At 42.3% G+C, this 22,548-nt stretch overlaps 1 protein-coding gene across 1 annotated transcript in view; it reads left to right on the top strand.

The window, feature by feature from the left end:
* spns2 (SPNS lysolipid transporter 2, sphingosine-1-phosphate) overlaps window positions 1-21,409 on the top strand; it is a 72,707-nt gene extending 51,298 nt beyond the window's left edge. The window contains exons 7-13 of the mRNA XM_080436636.1: window positions 289-441; window positions 699-888; window positions 3,343-3,408; window positions 4,014-4,112; window positions 9,039-9,202; window positions 12,670-12,713; window positions 17,756-21,409. Of these exons, the coding sequence (XP_080292762.1) occupies window positions 289-441; window positions 699-888; window positions 3,343-3,408; window positions 4,014-4,112; window positions 9,039-9,202; window positions 12,670-12,709 (712 nt within the window). The 3' untranslated portion in view covers window positions 12,710-12,713; window positions 17,756-21,409. The remainder of the gene's footprint in view (window positions 1-288; window positions 442-698; window positions 889-3,342; window positions 3,409-4,013; window positions 4,113-9,038; window positions 9,203-12,669; window positions 12,714-17,755) is intronic.
* Window positions 21,410-22,548: the final 1,139 nt, after the last annotated feature.

The following is a 22,548-nucleotide window of genomic DNA, read 5'->3' on the forward strand; positions in this document are numbered from 1 at the left end:
GACAGACAGACAGACAGACAGAACACTAGCAAAATAAAATGTTCAAGATTGTAGAGTGTTATCTACCGGTACTTTTGTTTTATATTCCAAGATAAATATCTGCCTAAATTTGGGGTTTGGCTTGGCTTGGTGTAACTGTGTGTGTGTGTGTGTGTGTGTGTGTGTGTGTGTGTGTGTGTGTGTGTGTGTGTGTGTGTGTGTGTGTGTGTGTGTGTGTGTGTGTGTGTGTGTGTGTGTGTGTGTGTGTGTGTGTGTGTGTGTGTGTGTGTGTGTGTTTTTCCTGGCTAGTCGGAGCTATGTGTTCTCCTCCCTGGCGTCTGCAGCTGTATCGTTCGCTACAGGTGCCTTTGGTATGTGGATCCCTCTGTACCTTTATCGAGCCCAGGTGGTGCAGAAGACCGCAGAAGCCTGTACTAAAGAGATTTGTAGCAGCAAGGACAGGTGAGAGGTTCATAAACACAATGCACCTGACAGTGCACCTACAGTATAGCTACAGTAGCAAGTAATGCTAACAAATGCAAATATATCATCCTTGTAGAATTCAAGCATCCTTGTCATTATCATACCATTTGTGTATTAGCTTTTAGGTATTCACATGCTACCTCTTCATTCGTGTGACATCTCCTCACATCCTGTTAGAAAATGTTTGAATGAACTCTAATACATGCATTTCTCATTTTCTCAACCCTGTTGTCTAGTCTGATCTTCGGGGCCATCACATGTGTAACAGGGCTGTTAGGGGTGGTGATTGGGGCGGTCACCACGCGACTGTGTCGCCAGAAGACGGAGAGAGCAGATCCACTTGTGTGTGCTGTCAGCATGCTCGGCTCCGCCATCTTCATTTGCCTCATCTTTGTGGTGGCCAAGAAGAGCATAGTAGGAGCTTATGTAAGGCTCTCTCTACGTACACACACACACACACACACACACACACACACACACACACACACACACACACACACACACACACACACACACACACACACACACACACACACACACACACACACACACACACACACACACACACACACACACACACAATAGTACACTACAATTGTTAATTATATTGCCCAGAATTGCCAAGAATCAGTAAAAGTCCCAAATAAAACTTGTCCCTCCGATGGGGTGCCATCTTTATATGATCATAATGGATTGGCCTGAGATGCTATGCATTATACAAGTGGCAACCTGGTAACCCAGTTTACAAGAGATTGTCTAGTAAAAGCTCAGCAGGATGGGTGCTGTAAAGGCTCTCAACAAAAACAGGAGACAGAGGCAAGACCTTTCCTCTTAGGAACTCAAGAAGAGTCTCTCTTACAGTACGTTGGATCGAGAGGACCTCTGAAGCTGCTGCCTCTGGCTGATGTTTATTCCATGTCTGGCCAAAAAGTGAAAGGGGTCAGGGTGTTTGCATGTCTAATTGCAAAGGAAAGCAGGAAAAGGTGCAGCTTTAACAATCCTTGCCCCTCGAACAATGGAATGCAGCGCTTCGGACTCACCGGGCACACATTTTGCACACTTATCAAAAACAAAAGAAGTAGGAACTATCTTTCAACAACTTGGCCAATAATAACGTGATAAAGGTCAAGAAAGATGGAAAATATTTCCCATGGATTGGATTGCTTGCAACAACAGACTTCCCAGTCCCGATGTGTGGCCAAGACCGCCCTTGGAAAGTCCTGTCCTCTGACATCAACAAGCAGCAAAAGCGTTTAGGCGGGCGTTTATATCTTAGTAGCACCTGCATCATTAAGCTTGTTTGATGGTGCATTAATATGTTTTACGCAGCCAGTCAGTATGGGATAAAGACAGAGAGTGACGAGAGAGAGTAACGTCTCACTGTTTTACCTGTCACCTGGTTTCTATATTACTTTGATAGAGGTATTCGGTTTTAATATGTTCCATACGTATCCATGTACATATCCAAAGGTCTGGGAGTAGTTGTACTGGAACAACATATTTTCTTCTACAAAAAAAAGCACATCAACAAAGATCTTATCTCACTATAATGGGGCACAATCCCCGGCACTGCGGTTTGACGTCTTCACATATAGCCAGTCTGGCTTCAGACTATGCTGCATACAGTAGAGTATTGAATAACCTTACTGTACAGTGGACTGTAACGTGATCAACTTGGGTTGCACTGACAGATGTGTTACATTACACAGCATGACATGGCGGCAAATAGTCAGTGCCACTCTGTCTAGGCTAATTGACCCTCCACAGCTGTCGTCTAACTAACACATAGCTAAACTGAGGCCGGGTGGGCTTCTGTTCCCTAGGAGGCTGTGTAGGTCACGCTGTCTGCCTCGCAGCTCTGTGAACAGCCCTGTCTACAGCCTCACTGTCAGTCAAAGGCTGAGGTCCTGTGGCTATGTGCAGGTATGGCACACTGATACCAGGGCTATTCCCCATGCAGCCAGGAAGCACACATCCACCAGCAGTGTTAACCCCATGCCAGACCTAGCTATAGAGATACATGAGATTCCATTGCAACCAAATCCCTCTGGGTCTTTTATTGAAAGTGGCCAAATCACCCTACCAGCTGCTCCTATAGCGCTTGTTTTAGTTAGGATGTCAGGAGAAACCCATGTCTACATATGCTGTATGTCAACCTCACTATGTTATCCAATATGTGTATTTTCAATGTGTCAAATTCAAGACTTGCTATATTGGCCAGAATAATCAATCATTTGTGGAAACCATGTTGAATTAATTTTGTGTTACGGAATCTTGTTACTTGGATTTAGGAAATGTTCAAATGTTTCCACATTTGATTAATAAAGGGACATAAGTTCACATCATCCTGTGCTTTTTTTTTTGTTGCTACAAAGCCACACAATGAAATCCTCAGTGTTAATTTACATGTATCCATCATCAGAGAGTACACAAATAGGGTCTATTTGGTTCTATTTTTACACTCTCAGAGTTAAATTATCACTGAGGATTTGACCGTGTTGTGGGACCGAAATGGAGGTCTATACAGTACATGCAGTTTAATTGGGCCATAGCATATAATAGCATGTTTCCAAACCACAGTAACCAAAGAACTTTTATTCGCCAGTGAATTCCCACAGACGGTAGCAACATCTGCAGCACAATTACCCTTTGACTTCATGGCTTTGTCGCCAACTCTATGTATGCAGTGAGCACGCTGTAAAATCCTGAGTGTTAATCTTAACTCTGAGAATGTACAAATGCAACCAAATGGACCCTTGTGGGTCCATTTGGTTACATTTTGTACTCTCTCAGAGTTACAAGTGGATACGTTAATATTATATATAATACTGCACATCCTAATTACTACTAAAATGTGCAATATCCTCTTTTTTTCCTCAGGTCTGTATCTTCATAGGAGAAACGCTGCTGTTTCTGAACTGGGCCATCACAGCAGACATTTTAATGGTACGCACAGAGAACCTCAACCTATACTTATCCCCATGGCCATTGGAAACTTCTGCAATACACTGTAACAAATGGCAGTCATCCCTTTAAGATGTAGCCTCTTATTTGGACTTGTGAAATGTGTGAGGAACCCTTGTATAGTTCGGGGTGGGGTCGATAATTACCTCCTTTGACCCGGCTTGATGCATACACCACTCATGGAAATAAAAGGAAGGAGGCCCTTTTTCTTTTTTTCAAGAGGCCAGTGTGTTTTTGTGTCTCGGTGCAAAAAAGGGATGGGATAACAGCTCTTAAAAGGTTGCGTGAGCCAAATGAAATGAGACTTCCTGCAAAATCGGCCACACCGTGTAGCCAACTCCTTAATCTGCCATTTAGGATGGAGCCTGTGGTGAGGGAGCAGACTTGGACAGGCTGCCACAGAGGGCAAAGGGAGACACATCAGTGGCTCCATTCACTGATGTTTTAACTTTGACTGGCAGGCCTGTCTGCCTGGCAAGCATATATACACACTGTACTGTGACTGAAGTGTGATCATGGACGGGTTAATCTTTCACCTTGCCTGCTCTGATTCCTTCTCACCTCTCTCTCTTCTCTCCCACAAACAGTTTGTCGTCATCCCCACGCGGCGAGCGACGGCGGTGGCCTTCCAGAGCTTCACCTCTCATCTCCTGGGGGATGCAGGGAGCCCTTACCTGATAGGCTTGGTAAGGCTTTTTCTCTAGACCAGTGGTTTTCAACCCTTTTCATATCAAGGTCCATTATTTATTGGGGCATTTGAGCCACGGAACCACCATTTGATGAGATTTAGACTCTCAGACCCCAAGACTTAGAATATTTTCTTATCGTCGGATAAGATATTGTCCACAATTCCATGCTGTATTGATGTTGTACCATAGGAGAGACAGGGACACTTAGAAAACAGGCAAACGTTGATCAAAAATAACAATTCTTGAATTAAGTAATGCAGATGTTTAGCAATAATTTAACTCTTGAGAGCGTAAAATAAAACAAACAAGTTTCATTTTACACTCTCAAGAGTTAAAGATCTATAAGGGTCCATTTGGTTACCAACTCTCCATCATTTAGCTGGGGACCACCTGGAACCCCCTCAAGGACCACTGGTGGTCCCCGGACCACTGGTTGAGAACCACTGCTCTAGACGGATCGAGCGCTACATCGTTTCTCTTACAGACTGTAAAAGCATGCGAGATGCAAGTGTCGATTAACTTTGAGAGTGTAAAAGTTGTAAATGTGTACCCTCTCAGTGTTAAATTGACTCTAGGATTTACAGTGTAGGAATACACGTGCAATTCACTCGAAGTCCTGCACCCCGGGCCGGGCAATAGAATGTGTGCGTATATATACGTCCCATTCTCACACACATGCACAAACGCACTCTCACAGGAACACACGCACATGCCGAGGCATGATACCAGTCTTGCATGCTACTGTATGAAAGGAGGTTTAGCAAGAGTGGGCCAGAGCACAGTGAGATACCTGAGAGGCTTTTAGTGCACGTCTCAGGAGGGAGAGCGAACAGCAGTCAGCCTGCTTTATATTGGTCAGGGGGCTAGAGAGAATGGTTCTTACTGGCATAGTAATGCTCTCAAGGTCACCTCATTCTCTGAATGTTCCCATGGGTCTCTTAAACTGCTGCCCCCCGCCACCCACCCACCCAACCGCAGACAATAGCTGAACTACAAGACCTGTTTCACAATTTCAACAAACAAAACGGTACCCACCTCCGAGCGTCAACGGGAATTCCTCTCATTCCATATACGAGAATATGAACATTCTCAGAGTTAAACAGTAACTCTGTGGAAGTGCTGCTGGAAGTACCTTTCCATGTACCTCATCTCTGACTCACACTCACAATGCTTCCATGCCACAACCGATAGTCATTAACTTGCTGCTCAGTAAATGGGTGATGAGCCTGGGCTCAGAACATATAAATCCTTATGATCCAAAGTGTTACAATAACCAACTATCACATCTCCATCACACAAACTAAACTTGCAGGTATTAATATTTAATATGCACTTAGGTTCTAGCCAATGTCTGACAGAAAATGCACTGCAGCACTCATTTTTAGTTTTGGAAAGTGTTCACATTGTGTTTCATTGTCTTCTCACTGGCTCAGAGCCTGAAGCCATTTTTTACGAAGGCAGCGGAAGTCATGCTTTGATTAGTGAACCAAACTGATCCTTGAGATCTTCTTGAGATGGTGACAGATGCCGCTAAGAAACAGCTTTTCTGTTTTGTTTGTTTCGTTTTTTTACAAATTGAATTATTAAACTGCCATCAAAGGCAGAGAAAGCAACATTAAGCTGGCGTCAAGTTCCAACACACACTTCAATAGAACAGGATTTCATTTACTGTATAAGAGCCCCTTGTGCTGTCTTGACATTGTGAAAACAGAAGACTTCCTTATTGACTTACAATAAATTCAGTTGGAAATTAGGGGTGTGCCGATATATCGTCCCGCGATATATCGTCCCGCGATATATCGCGATACGTTTTCGTGACGATATGTATAGTTTTGGAAGAAAAAAAAAATCGTTTATATATATATTTTTTTTTTTTTTCTTTTTACAATAATAATAATCAGGCATGCAAACAGCCCCGAGGTGAAAAGGGTGGCAACATGTTTTTTTTCGGGTCAGGTGTCACACTATTGCCCTATTTGGATTCAAAACGGCTATTGTAGCTGAAAAGCTACAAGTTTGCATGTCTGAATAATGCAAAAAAATAATTATTTGTTTGCATTAGCTTTTTTTCTCCCCCATATATTTTCATTATAAAAAAGTGTGTATCGTATCGAAATCGTATCGAAGTTGTGAGCCCAATATCGTATCGTTTCGTGATACTAGGGCACACCCCTAGTTGGAATATCCCAATCAAATCACCCCAAACATTTTATTTTCAAATAACGCATGCTCATTTGGTAACTCTACATGTCTGTTATTTAAAGTCGTATTGGGTTATATTTTACTGTTAATCTAACAAGCTAGACGGACAGAGTTAGAAGTAAAGATCCCATAACCGAACGGACAGGTGCCCAGCGTATCCCATAGCCTGGAGGGATGATTGCGCTTTTATTATTAATTCACACAAATGCAGTAGTTGCCTGTGACTGATTTAAAGAAATTCAAGAATTTAGGTTCTTGACACGCATGATCTCCTGACAGAGATAATTAGAGCTACCCCAGTCATGGCCTGATGGTTAGCTGGTCACCATCGTCCTCTACCTATCAGCTCCCTGGCATAGATCTCGAGTGAGTGACACTCACAAATGACCCTCAGGCTCTCACCTTCCTCAAACCCCTGAACATAAAGGCCCCAGAATGCAGTCAACTGCGTCACCAGTGAGTCCTCCGTTCCCCAGCTGAGGTTTAGCAGCCCGGTGTGATGAACTTGACATGACGCACGATGATTGTGGGTGCATGCACAATCACACACACACACACACACACGCACACGCACACGCACACGCACATGCACACGCACACGCACACGCACACGCACACACACACAGGGAAGTGAATAGGAGAGCCTCCACATTGAGAGTAGACATCGCCTTACTGCTTAGCGACCGCAGAAGACGGCGGTGAGACAGACTTTTGGTGCAGAATTAGATTTTTACATGTAGGCTACATGTTCCCCCAAATGTCACACTGGCACAAGATATACCACAAACCAATGTGGCCTTTGTCGGTTTTCTATTTGTCGATCCTGCATGTGGACTTTGATCACAGGTGTCTGCTGGCCTGCTACAAAATCTGAAATTCACCAGCGCATTCACAGTCTCTTACTGTTGTCACGTATAAAGCCTAATCTGTACTCACTAATACTATGCGTAGGAAATAATTGATTTCCAACCAAGAAAATCGTGGCACATTGTCACTTTTTTCAGCAAGCGACTCTGTCCTTATGAGGTACAGTATAAACGGGCTTATAACCATTCCCCCGGGGCGACACACACATAATGAACGAGTTCTGGGACACAGGCTGAGGCAGAATCCAAGAACGGTCTCCCTGCTTGCACACTAATGAGACATGCACAGGTCAGCTCCAATACTGGATGTATTTTTAGCCAAGCCATTTCGTTGCCGTCGGGCAGAAACCTTGTATCTCCATGTTTCAACTTTTTTCAGTTTTAATGCCCTACCTCATCATACAAGAGTGACGCACTCGCACAAAAGTAGTGAAAGCTCAGCAAGCTGTAGATCTGCTTCTAAAATAATAATAAAAAAGGAACGGTTTTGGACATGATACAGTACACGGTTTCTACCCGACAGCGACGATTTGCAGCAGTGTGTAAGTGGCAGGCAGCATAGTGCATCAGAGCGCGCACACCTGATTGACTGATCCAAAGCTGTGCCACCCACACATAAATCTGTTGGACACGTTACCAGATTCTGTCTCACTTATGCATTTATATACTCTCCACCGCCTTCCTCTCTATCTCTCTCTCTCTCTCTCTCTCTCTCTCTCTCTCTCTCTCTCTCTCTCTCTCTCTCTCTCTCTCTCTCAGTTCACACACACACACACACACATACACACGCACACGCACATGCACACACGCACACACACACACACACACACACACACACACACACACACACACACACACACACACACACACACACACACACACACACACACACACACACACACACACACACACACACACACACACACACACACACATTTCCTCCCTCTAACCTTTGTCAGCTGTTTTCTAAGTGTCCCTGCGGAAAGTCTCACTCTGCTGATGCCAACAGATAATCAATGCACTTCAGCCAGGGTGACCTATGTCCACTCAGCTACAAACAGAGAGGGAAAAGCCCTCTATCCAACTGAGCATCCTTAGCTATAGTATAATCTACTGCACTGTTTCTCAACCAGTGGTGCACGAACCACTAGTGGTCCTTGGCATAATTACAGGTGGTCCATGGGATCCTTTTTTTTATGCAAGAAAAAATATATTTTGTACCTTTGTTAAATGTATCAAAATAGGTTTAACTAATATTTAAGCCTAGAAATTAATTAATGACTGTTAAGGGCTTGATATACTTCATTGTGTGTCGTGTTGCGCACTGAAAATAGAACATCTACAAGTTCACAACACGTTGCAGCGTGACTATACAGTTGTATAGTAGATTGGCTATTCTCCATTCTCACTATGGTAGTGTTGTTAGTTGTTGATTTTGTTTGCATCTTGCAGTGTAAAGCCTCATTTATACTTTGTTGCGCGCTGAGAATAACAGTGTTTCTTTCAGCGAGCAGAACATATTACTTTTTTCATGCAGAGAGGTTATTTGAATGAGTTACAGCGGTTTTTGCTGATGAAATATCCATAACTATCAGCGATAGATAAAACAAGTTATTTGCAAGCCTGGCTGAACATGCAGCCCCCATAATCTCTCTCATCTCTGGAAGCCTAGCATCGTGTTATAGAGTCCGGCTTACAGAATAGGAAATTGCGGCACGATGAAACGATAATGTGAATCAGTGGATGATTAGCTTGAATGAGTAACTTTCTTTCTCTTTGTGTGGGATGATTGGGTTTGTATGCGTGTGTGTGTGTGTGGTGTGTTTGTGTGCTTGTGAATGTGTGTTGTGTGCAGATCTCTGATTCCCTTCAGGAGAGCTATGCCTTGTCGACGCTGTGGCAGTTCCTGAGTCTGGGGTATGCCCTCATGCTCTGTCCATTTGTCATCGTCCTGGGGGGCATGTTCTTCCTGGCAACTGCCCTTTTCTTCCTGGATGACAGAGAGAAGGCTGAGAAACAGTAAGTGACTCACATCATTTGAACACGGCACATGAACGAACAGAAATCCTTATTTACATTTTCTTTTCTGTTTTCAACCTTACTTTAGAATATTTCTGGATTAATAACAACTCTCTGCTGACTCCCAGCATCTGTCTGTATGAAACTGCAGACACGGCAGTAATGCAAGTCTTTGTTTTTCACAGAGAGAGAAAGAGATCAGGTGTTAAAAATCACACCCATGTGAAGTGAGCGGTGCTATTTATGAGTTATTAATTTCATCATGCATCTCGGTAGCCAATCACAGCACGTCCTGCGAAGTGACGTGCTTACATTTTTTACATTATTATTAATTTCATCATGCGTCTCGCTAGCCAATCACAGCGCGTCTGCGAAGTTTGAAGTTAATTTCATCATGTGTCTCGCTAGCCAATCACAGCACGTCCTGCAGAGCTTAGCCTATGGGCGTGTTTTCCACAGCATGGCGTCACAGCGAAAGAATTTTCACGACGGAAAGAAAATCTTTCACCACGGATGGTCCTAAACCCTCCCGCTCAAAAATAAATAAATAAATATAAAGACACCTTCTCAGGAGAATGCCGTAGTCTTTTACTTTAATCGTGTGGAGGGTTTAGAGGTCCGTCAGGGACAAACGGGCCAATAGCCGCACCAGTTCTGCAAGACACCATGAGGTCTCTTTGCCAACAGAAAGGCCAAGTCAGCTAAAAGCACGCTGGAGCTGACACAAGCTGTTCCAGCCTACAAGCCATCCGTTTTGTTCAAGTGTGTTTTCTTAAGTCTTTTATGAGCTACTGTGCCACCCACTCCTCATATGCAGACATTCATATTTGCCTCTTTTTACATACCAAAACACAACCCAGGAGGGTATGTCATGCATGTCATGCCTTTAAAAGGCTAAAACAAACACACTCATCCTGTCAGACGGTGAGGCATAACCCCCCCCCCCCCCCCCCGCCCCCCATTTTTATCGCATTGACGGACTCCCTTGGTGCTATGGCTCTCATAAATGGCTTCCTTCCTGTTGAGGATATAAGGGACATTTTTAGACAGGGTGGCAATCTGATGTCTGCAGTTATCTGTCCTCGCCCTCATAGGGCTGGTCAGTGGTTGGTTCCCATGATGAAACTCCCCATAAAGACGGAAAACTTGAGGCATTCTGCTGCGGATTGACAGGAATGAGCAATATTAGCATATTTTTGTGTGCATGACTTGTCAATACAAGCCTACAGTACAGATGTCAGAAACTGCAGATGTATAACATACGCTGCCATCTTTTGTGGAAACCATTAACCTTTCCCTGTCAGAGGATTTAATGCATATCATTCTAGGAACAGAACTATTATCCACACAGTTAACATGGACCTCTCCTGTGTGTTATTAATATAAAGTCTAGCAGGGGTCATAGCTAAGTTACACAACCATGCACACCACTACTAAGCCATCATGTGGCTGTGTTTGGGACCAGTCCAGGAAAGAAAGGCGGAACAGTGATAAAAAGTCGCACACTTGCTATCATGCCAGTAATAGATACCAGTCTGTGGTTCAATATGTGGTTCAATGTATGTGACCACATTATTGCCCAGTGTGGGCGTATGGCACATGTTCACTCAAACTACGCATGTCCAACAACCACAGGCTTGTCTTCCACGTTACAAAGGACAAGGCTAATATATATGAGCACATGTAGTTAAAAACAGTATAATACAGTATACGAGGTGGGGGTGGAATTAACTTTAATACAGTACGGTACTTGAACTCTTGTGTCTTTAGACTTTGGATGATTATACTGCTCCACATATAAAATAGATGCATTGCATTTATGAACCACACAGTTACTACAGTATACATGTCAGTGGGGGAATTGAAGGAACACTCTACAAGTAGCCTACTGATACAGAATCACATTTAAACTGGAATCCATATAACTTTGATGTCCCACCTGGAATTAGAACCCTGGTCCTCCGTATGGGAAACCAAAATGCTACCACTAGCCCAGGAGTGACGTATGTGTTTATGAGCTTTAGACAGCACTACTTGTCTACCAGTAGGTGTCCTACCCAACAACTGGGATAAACAGTTTTCTGATATAACCTGTGCTCCCAAAAACTATTCCCACAAAAACCGGGGACATCAAAGTGGGGCATCATAGGCATTTATACTTTTCCTTGAACAAAGGCCTTGTGTACTTCCACCTCCATATAGCAGACTACCAAAACACACGGGTTCATTATACCCCAGCCTATTGGATGACATGTAGGTATTGCAACAGAGAACATACTGTTTCATGGCTAAGCACTCGCCAGACACACAGTAGAAATACAACACTGGTTTCTTAATTTAAATGCCTCTCATCAGAGGCAGAACTAGAGCAGGACTTTGTCCCGATGAAGAACGAGCCTCTGCTAACATTTCAACCGTGGTGGCTCTTATGTAACAACATTCAAACAGCACTGCGGGGACTAAGGAAGATGACAGCACAAACAACTACATAAAAGTGGGGTTATTCTACGACTGTGAGTGATATTTATAGCCTCCATTCACGCTCTGCAGGCCCTGATTAACAAATTTGCCCCGACTTCACGTATGCAGCTTTTCTCTTATGAGTGCGTCCTCAGATATTCAGAGCTATTTATAAAAGGCACAGAGCAGAATAAGTTACTCACTGGAGCACGCCTGTCTATTTCCAGCCTTCAAGACTACTTTATTATTTCTAGGTTGTTAGCTTTTTTCTTTTTTGGACAAGTGCATGCCAATAATAGCTCGGGCTCAGTGCATATTCCCCACAGACATTTATACAAGCATACAACATACACACACACACACACACACACACACACACACACACACACACACACACACGCCCACACCCACAATCCACAAAATGTATATTAATTTACAGGGAAACAAATATGACAGGGTTACAATTCAGGAACACCTAACCTTCTCCACACAGCCAAGCTGCATATGACAGCTGAAACAGAGCAATGTTCAGACCACTCGTGGTGAGTTTATATACACTAGATTTTCAGGGCCGCTAATATGCCCCTGACAGGACCTCTGGGGGCCACACGTGGCCCCTGATATGACTATTGTCATGGCAGTCCCCTAAACAGTGTTTGTGCAAAGTTAGGTACGGATCGGAACAACGGTGTGCCCGTAGCCAAGCGTGGCCCCTGTTATGACAGTTCTAATGACAGTCAGGGGCCAGTGTTTGGTGCGGATTGGAGCAGCGATGCTCCTTGTAACTGGTGTAAAAAAGTATATTGACATGTGTGAGAGCTCTTCTGTCTGATCCTTTGTCCTGGCATGACTTAGCACATGAGCCATATAAGCCCAATTTATACTTTGTCATATGACTGCCGCTTGCCAAAACTTATTTACAGGCTAACAACCGACTTGTTGATGAAGGAGGGTGAAGATGATAAAGTGTGTAATTCTTAACTCTGTTCTTTCTTTTTTGTTGCCAGGATAAGCCAAATGCAACAACAGCCCTCAGTCAAGATATGACCAGGTAATTTGAATTCAATTAATGTCTCTCCTGCTTAAGTGGCTCTTTAGGCATTTATAGCTCATCCCAAGAGCATTGTTAAGTGTTTGATTACGAGGAGACATTTCTGGAACATTAACATTTTGTGAAACATCACATATAGAGTCCCTAAAAACCACTAAAACCTTTAGATAGAGAACACTTTCCACGAGTCTGCCCAGACCCTTTAATCATGACAGTGTAAACATCAAAGGTGAAATGTATGATGGGTTGATCCACAGTTCAGTTCCGGGTTCCATTGTGTTTATGCTGTCTGTCTGGGCATTGTTGGTGTAGTGATTTGATGGCATTTTATCAAGACCTCAGTTGCCTACCCGCCTTCCTCTTCTTATCAGAGTCTCACACACATTGCAGAACCTTTGTCGCTAATCATTAACTGAGGAAAAAAAGCACCAGCAGTAGGGAAACGGTTGCTGGTACGCCAGCCAGCTATGTACAACAGGACAATAGGGGGGCTACTGTAGGGAGCTGTGTGAGCTAACAACAACAAGATTAAACCCTGACTCTATGATTGCAAGGCCAAGATGTTTGTTGTGAATAGCTTGTTGAGGTTATCGTGTTTGACCAAGAGGTCAAGGGGGTCGATTCATTACTTATCTGGGTTTCAAGGATGTTTGTCTAAATATTATCAGAATGAACTCTTTATAAAATAGGTCACAGACATTTCTAGCACTGGGTTTATCATCACCACTTCCTCATAAATGTCCCACAGTACAGTATGTCCTTTTCTTTGAAACTTACCTTAGGATTGACAAAGACTGTTCATCAATGAACAAAGATGTAATCATATGTTTTTTGACTAGTGCTCTTTTTACCCCAGCCCCCTCACCCACCCACCCATACACACATACATTTTCTTTTCATTGTACAAGGATGTCAATTTAATGCATTTAATTCATAACAATGTGGTCATTCGCCAAAATGATAACATCCTATGATAAAGAAGAATGATTGTATACAAAAAAGTGAGTCAAAAAGATAAAGTCTAGTAAAGGCATGACCTCCTTAGCAATTCCAAGTAACAATTCAAAACACTACATGTATTAAGTGTGTTGTGATTACCATTTTGGACCTCAGTGCTCTCAATTTGGAATGGCATCCCTGCAGGGTATGGGCTTGTGTGAGCAACGGATAGAGAAAAATGACATAAATACACACGCATAAAGACAAATGCTGGTATGGATGACTTAGCAGTAAAAAGAAAATGTTGCTGATGGAAAGATGCAGATTCCTGAAGATCCTGAAAAGGGGATGACCTCGGGCTCTTAAAGATGACAGTGTCATTATTTGTGACAGGCTGACATTAGCATGCTAAGCAAATGACAGCTGACATGAAAGGCTCCTACATGGCTGTCACAGGTCTCATGTTTCAGTCCATGACTGGCATTCTGGGTGATGTTCAGCCTCTGGGTTTTCATCAGCCCTCTGATTCTGTCATATCACAGACATCTTGTAGTGTGTAGGGGCCTTAACACAATTCTCTCTGCGCTACTGGGGTGGCTAATTACAGATAACAGTGATTACAACTACAGGGGGGTCAGAGTTTAATCTCTCTGTGAGTTGTAAATGTCTACTCAGAGGTGGACAATGAAGGCGTTCCACGCTGATGCATTCTCAGCACAAGGGCTTTGAAGGCTCAACCAGGCAATGTTAAGCGAGAGCCAGAGGCTTTTCGCGCCAAGGCTGACTCACTTGGTACACACAGATCGATCGTAGGTCATGATCTCTCTGCCTGATCTCTAACAACTGCCCACCTAAAACTATACTCCCCCAACAGTGAACACTACTGCTAGCGGTACAACATTGTTTTAATTTGAACAACACCTCGTGGGAGGTGAAAGCTGCCGACACACAAGCCACACTGGTGCCAACTGTGGTGTTGGTTCAGAGTTGTTTTAAAATCGTGGTGAGAGTGCCTCAACACAGACCCGTAAATAAACCAGAGGAGGGAAGACATGAGAGTGAAAGAAAGAGAGACAGAGAGAGAGAAAGAGAGAGAGAGAGAGAGAGAGGGGGGGGGAGAGGTAGAGAGCGAGAGAGAGAGAGAGAGAGAGAGAGAGAGAGAGAGAGAGAGAGGTAGAGAGGTAGAGAAAGAAAAGAACAGAAAAGAAATGGACAGCAGCAAAGATTGAAAGAAGAAAGCAAGTCAGGAAAAGAATAGCCTTGTTTAACGCCTTTAAGGAGAGTGGGGGGGGGGGGTGCGGGGGAGAAATCAGGATGGAGAGAGGAAGTGATCGTACACAACTGTGATGCATTGCAAGCATTAATCTGTGGTGTGATGAAGTCCTAGATGGACATCAGATACACTTACGTCTAATTAACTTCCTCCTCTGGGGTAACATGCCTTCGCTGTCCACTCGGTGAAGAGACACCCCACCCCCTACAGCTCTTGTGAACTAGAATCAATCCCCAAGTTGGAGGCTGTCATAAGGTCTGCATGAGATTCAAACAGGGGTTCATGACACCGCTTCTTAACGACCAAGCCACTTAAGCCCTATATACATCATCACACAACAAAGAGTGACACTAGGTGATCTACAAGCTCACAACGCATTGCATGGTGACACGTTGTGAGCTATACAGTAGGAGAGTGGCTATTTAAAAAAAAGAAATTTAGATTTTTTTTTGAATGAAATTTAGATTTTTTTTGTTATATGAAAATATGTTTACATATAACGACATGCCCAAAATAGGGATGCCAGGTTGAAAGTAGTCAAGCAAACACCTTTTCTGCTCGGGGGGAGTGGCAGGACTGTCCTTAATCCTCTGCTGTCAGAACGTAAAAACCATTCAATTTGTTTATACAGCTGCAGTGGCGCAATTGTTTCTCTGATCTTTTATCATTCAACAAAAAGCTCTGGTTCGGCAGCGCCGGGAGTTTTACAGTATGTCGCGCGCCTTAGAGCACTAACCACAGACCCCTAATGTGAACTGTGTGGCATATAATAGTAGACATAAGGCCTTCTCTTTCAAATCCTCCTTTTTCAATAGGAGGGGCGAAACAGGAAGAGCCAACTCAATGCTTTCGAAGATGTATCTATTGTATAGTTTTGTTTTCCAAGCCATTTTCTTTAATCCATGTGGTCCCTACCCATGCCAGTATGCTAAGCCAACCAAACCTAGGGCAGTGTTGTATGTTCAGGTCAGCCCTGTTCAGTCATGATTTGTATCATCTCAGTCAAAAGCCACTACAAGTCAGTTTGATTCGGGAATGGTTGTCAAACTAATGAGCACACATGCATCTTTGCTTGGGAATTTCCCAATAGGAAGGCAAAAATGTTGCCTTCCTATTGCTTTCGTGGAAAATCCTCAGGGTCAATTTAACTCTCAGAGCGTGCAAATGTAACCCATAAATGAACACTGAGGATTTTACTGTGTAGTGAAGTTATAAGGAGGCAGACCAGTCTTCCACTATCAAAGCATATTGAACTCTTTTTGTTATTATGCTGGCATTGGCACCAGCTTCCACTTTCAAAGCATGTCGAACTCTATTTGTCATTATGCTGGCTTTGCCACCAGTTTAATTCAAGTTTGGCCCATAAAAACATCAATGAGGTTTTTCCCAGCTCTGACTAATTCATGAAGAAATTAGTCACTGGATCTCTCTTCAGTGAATATGCAAACAAAAGACATTGTTCTAAAAATCATCTAATCCTCTTATTATTAATAAAAACATCTAATTACTCTTGTTTATTTACCAGAGCGAGGGCTTCTGCTTCTTTGGGACACGTGTGTCTGTGTGTGCACGCATTTGTGTGTACAGTACATGCTTGTGACTGCATGTGTCCCATGTGTGTTTATTTATGTGCATGCATGCGTTCTTAGGGGTGTGTTTGTAATACACGAGTGAGACGCTAGCTCGGAGTGGCACACTGCCAAGCCCCCTGCGCTAATCCTATTGTAGCAGCAGCAGATTGTGTACTGAAGCATCCAGGGCAGAGTGGTTCCACTTTAATGACAGAGCACAACAACTACTGGAACATCTCTCTGATGATTCAATCTAAAGAGATCTCAGCCACTGCCTCAAATGCACACAAAAAAAGCTACTTGCAATTGATTCCTTGTGGCACTACATCCAGGCTTTATTTTCTCATTAAAGGCCCAATCCACAAGCCCAAGACAATGCCATTCTCTCACCCCTGGCCCTGTCATGAATCATGTACAATTATTTGAAACACGAAACTCAACTCTTCTTGCAAGTTGCTTGTCTCAGTACCACGAGCCATGACCAGCAGGGAGTTGTCTGCCAGTGAAGCGTTGCAAAATATGTCTATCTGCTGTTCTGTTAAAATTCTCGCAGACTGAGGCTTTACGGCTATTTCAAAAAGCTTATGTTATAACTGATCAAAACAAGCTTTCACTGCTTTTTTAAAGCTTTAATATACTAAACTACATTACTATTTGTAATCTTTTTCAAAATTGACACATTTGTTTGTTTGAAAAGGTGACACTATGAGAAAATGTGCTCTATAAAGCATTTAGGCAGCTTTAGTCCTTCGTTGACAAAAAGTCGCCACTTTTGCAGAATGGATCATACATATTTCACCAAAATATTAAATGAAACAATTTTCCACCAAAAATAGATGCATATACTGTATAACATTTTGCCAAAGAATTTGCACTTCCTACAGCATATGATCTGAAAACAGATTATCTTTCCTCAGTCACACTTTGTTAAAATAAATCCCCTTTTGTAAATAAATCCAGTTTATAATATCATATTATATAAATCCCTGATCAGTGCAGCCTACAATTTCAGCAATTCCATGTTGCTTCTGCCTTACAGATAGAGAAGATAACCATACAGGAAGATTGTAGTGTGGTGGCATGTTGACCAGGCTGGTCTGAACAGATGGCAAAGGGGCTCTCCACCACAACATTAATTACATGACAATGTCCTGTTGTGAAGGCAGGCTCTAACATCTCCCTACATTTCCTCTCTCTCTCTCTCTCTCTCTCTCTCTCTCTCTCTCTCTCTCTCTCTCTCTCTCTCTCTCTCTCTTCAGGTGACCCTCCACGTGGGGGGGGCCATCCTACAGCGGCAACTGAACTCTATGAATAAGGATGACAGTGAGGACAATAAGCTGTGGGGGACAGCTGATCTACTTGTCCTGATCCAAGCCAGCCACCTATAGTTTCCTCCTCGTTGTCATCATAAGAACCATCCTCATCCTGGCTGACGCTCCTATTTTGTACATGCTTTCAGAGGCTTGTTTGTAACTGGAAAGAGGGAAGCGTCTGGCTCCTCCTTAACCACTTGAGCCCTATTCAAAAACATTCGTATAGCCGATCTACAACCTCACAACTCGTCATAACGTGACGCGTTGTGAGCTTGTATATCAGCTGTTTTTAAAAATCTTTGAAAAGTTTCACCTATAACAACTTCCCCGAAAGAGGGACGCCAGGGTTAAAGTGGCTAAAGACGCCTCTAAATCCTGGGCACACAGCACCGTGTTGCAGCCAAGTGACAGCTGGTGTCCTCGTCACCTCTGTCTGCCAGGATCCACATTGAACCATCCGGGGGCGAGTGGCCCCTTCCAATGCCATACTACTGAATGCTGACCACGAACTTGTCCTGTCCCGTCCGATGGTCAGTCTGTCTGTTTGTTTGTCTGTCTTTCTGTCTGTTGCATTGGCTGTCTACCTGCACCAAGTGCCATAGCGTCATTACATTCCTTCACAGACTTTGCACTGACCACCGCCAACTCTCATGGCATCTTAGCCATGTTTACATGCACACAGCAATCTAATCATTGCCCTTACGGTGATTATGAGGAAGATTTGATTAAGTCGTTTACAGCTCTTTCGAAGACACAGCCTCTAGAAATACTCCTGTTTGAGGCAGTCTTTACAATATGTTACGAACAACGTTGGTCCTTTCTGTATAGAAAAACTGTTCTGATAATGTCAACAAATGGTGCAAGTAGTCTGCATCTTAATTAGGATATAAACTTAATAAAACAAATATATTATATATTAAGATGTTTACATCAACCATGTCTAAATTGCAGCTATCTCATAACTACCTTAATGTTTAAACTATTGGTGTGTATGTAAACATAGGAAAGAAATAGCCAAAAAGTGTTAATGTCTAAAGGTCAGTGAATCAGCCTTAAGACTTGGAGACTTTCACATTAACAGTGCATGTGAGCTGTTTGTTTTGTTGATCCCATTATGTATATATATTTTTAGCACTCATCAATGCAGACAGTACCAGAGAACACAAACAGTAAGAGATTTCTGCACATTATTTCTCACAAGGTTTCTTGTGATTTTGTTTTTCTTATTTTAATTCTGTGTGAGGTTGAATTTGAAACTGGAGGTTTGCTGCCTATGATTGTTTAGGCAATTTAGGAATGACACTGGATCATGTTTTATAACTTATAATGTATATATCGTTTTCCCCCAAATATGTAATGCTTTGGTATAGACTCTTTGGTTTAGCCATTTTAAGATGTACAGTATTTAGTCTTTGTCTGCGTACTAGAGAAGCAATACAAGGAACTAAATGTTGGTAAAACCAACCTTTCATCCACACTGACTTATCAGTGAGCTGTGTTCCCCTTTAAAGGATAGCTCTGTGTTGGCTGGTTTTGAATTTCTGGACAACAGAACACCCTCATAGAGACTAGTAGAGTCACTTTTAATGATGGATTCTAATCCTTTTTGGTTACAATAGCAAGCCTTGTGAACATTGCCCACCTCCCCTCGAAACTGTAGCTATCTCATTCCTTGGAGTGGAAGAAAGGGTCCCTTGAAAAGGTGGTGTCACGGTCATCAGGTTATTGGAGAATTCAAAACCGACAGGACCGGGAAATCTATTGGCACCAAGGTAGACTGTGATGGAAACCTTTTTTTTTTTAAATCAGTGATAAAAGATAAGCAAGGAATCCCACTGAAACAGAAATGCAACTGTTAACGGAAGTCACCACAGCCAGAGAGAGAAAGACATTTGAAGCTTGGAGTTAAGGTATTATATAAAAGCTGAGTGGCCACGCAAATAAAAGGAGATAAGAGTACATGTATAAGGCTTAAAATTACACTGAACTGTGCAAGGGGCAGAAGACATGATTGCCTCTATTCTATTTCCCCATCAGTCTATGCACCATCATATTTGTGGTTATGCAAACTCAATGCAATCTCATGCAACAAAATACTCAGTGAGGAAGACTATAGTTGTCAATCAATGTCAATCAAAAATGTAATTGAAATCTGAAGGGAGACAAAAAAATACTATTTTGTACCATGTCACCCTTAATGCCACTAAAGGTTTGGATTTTGTCTTCAGCAGAAAGGGAAAAAAGGGAACCTAATGGACCTATGAAAAGCCTGTGAGAAAGGATGATAGATTGAACTTAGTAGAGACATGAAGGGAGGCTTTGAGATAGTTCTTGTAGCATTGGTGTGTGAGTGTGACTCTGACTCATGCTAGCTGTGTGGGCTGTGTGACCTTGTTGCCAGATAATTAGCTTTAGCTTCTATCCAACAATGTGGAGCTCTTCTGAATGTGATTCTGTCCAACCTAACGTGTTTACGCACCTACGTCCTCTTAATGAATTAAGCTTCTTACCGTTTCTTTTACTGATTATCTTTGCCTTTTCTTTTTACCAAATGGGTTTTTATAAAATAAAGTAAAAATACACTAGAGATATATATATATAGCTATATCATGCAGCAATTTTAATATATTGTAAATGATCGCTTGGATGCAATGTATTTATTTGTTTCTTATAATGAAGAAGAATCTGTAAAGGGAAGTTTAAGGTTTAAGTATAGTACAATTTGTTGTTTGTGTTTGGGTTTATAAATGCCTGTATGTTCATCTTATTGTATCACAATGAAACAACACAAAACCTTTTTACATCACTAAGATCCGTCATGTTTACTGTGATCATGAATTGGGCATCTCATATACATGTTGTAAACACACACACACACACACACACACACACACACACACACACACACACACACACACGCGCGCGCGCACACGCACACGCACACGCACACGCACACGCACACACACACACACACACACACACACACACACACACACACACACACACACACACACAGAATTCCAATGTGATTTTGAGACAATTGTATTGATTGCTTTAAGGCACAATATTACTGCATTTATTCTGTTTGTTTTGTCCCACTTAAGAACAGATAAACTATTTTGTTTTTTGCACGCTTAATGATCAGGGATTTGTTTTAACCATTGACTAGCATCCACTTCACCACCTCTGGCATAGAGGACTGACACGTCATGCTCACAGTAAGTGCTGACATTCTATCACTAACATCAGAAGGGGAAGTTGGCTCTGGTCAGATGGGTCATGAATGGATTTTCACCTTGCCAAATTTATGTACATGTAATTCTATATGAATAATCACTGAAGTGATGTATTGAGAATGTGCTCTTTCTTGTCATACAAGAACCATGTATAAAGAAACCTATTTCTGATGTTGAGCAGAAAACAGAGGTTTTATTTTTATTTTTTAGAGCAAGTGAACACAAGACAATACAAGTAAAAAAAAGAAAAAAAAGAAGTTGGAACAATATTATTCTAGAGCTGAACTGTGATCCTCCCTTGGGGGGTTGGTATAAAATGTACATGTCTATGTAAATGATCAAATAAAGTTATTTAATCAATTCATTCCACTGTGTTGCCTCATTTTCCAGGTCTGTGACATTTTTATTTTTTATCAGATATTCGCAGAATTCGCAAAATAAAACACTTGATTTATGAAAGAATAAATGAGCTGCCTACTCATGTAAATGAGACATTTTGTACATTCATTGTATTAGTAACCGCTTATTTGAAATGTCACAGAATGCTTCTTTTATGTAACAGATGCTGACATACTAAGTATATGAAAATTACTTGCAAATGAGACACAATGTAGATGTCTTATTCTTAGAAAAATAAAAATAAACATATAATCAACATTAGCCTATAACAAGTAACAAACTAATTCCAGTCACACCAATACACCAACACCAGAACACATGCAGTTCAACCTGATCATTTTTCTGTATTATTCTGCAGTGTATTCTTTTCCACTAACTAAAATAGCTGCAACACATTCACGTTGAGTAGTTTCATATTAGACAGCATAATGTTTTTACAGTAAATCCTATAGAAATGGGCTAAACATGTTCTTCATGTTGTATCAAGGGAAACAACCCAGGCACATCAATAGGGTAATATTGTAGATTCTACCACATTGTCCTTATCCTTATTTCTTACACAAAAAAAGAAGCAAATGCTCTGTCAAAAGAATCGTATGGGATGGAAATAGAAACCTTTAAGCCCATTCCTCAACAATAGTCTGATGATGGCTTTCAAGGAAACAACTTTGAGGTATGGTAGGTTAATATCAATATTCATGATGCATCATCCAACCTGAATAAGAGCTACCAGTGTGTGTGTGTGTGTGTGTGTGTGTGTGTGTGTGTGTGTGTGTGTGTGTGTGTGTGTGTGTGTGTGTGTGTGTGTGTGTGTGTGCGTGCGTGCGTGCGTGCGTGCGTGCGTGCGTGCGTGCGTGCGTGCGTGCGTGCGTGCGTGCGTGCGTGCGTGCGTGCGTGCGTGCGTGCGTGCGTGCGTGCGTGCGTTGCGTGCGTGCAAAACACATCCACAATATTTGCACCGCAACTGTCAGTGAATGCAAGGTGTAGAAATGTGATATGAGACTAGCAAGGCAAAAGAAGATGAATGGAAGAAGGTAATGTATAGACTCTTTCACAACACACACTAGGGGGCTGAACTCTGGTTGCCATGAACCCATGTTTTTC

Source organism: Gymnoscopelus braueri, assembly GCF_963280865.1.
Source record: "Gymnoscopelus braueri genome assembly, chromosome: 8".
Taxonomy (NCBI): domain Eukaryota; kingdom Metazoa; phylum Chordata; class Actinopteri; order Myctophiformes; family Myctophidae; genus Gymnoscopelus; species Gymnoscopelus braueri.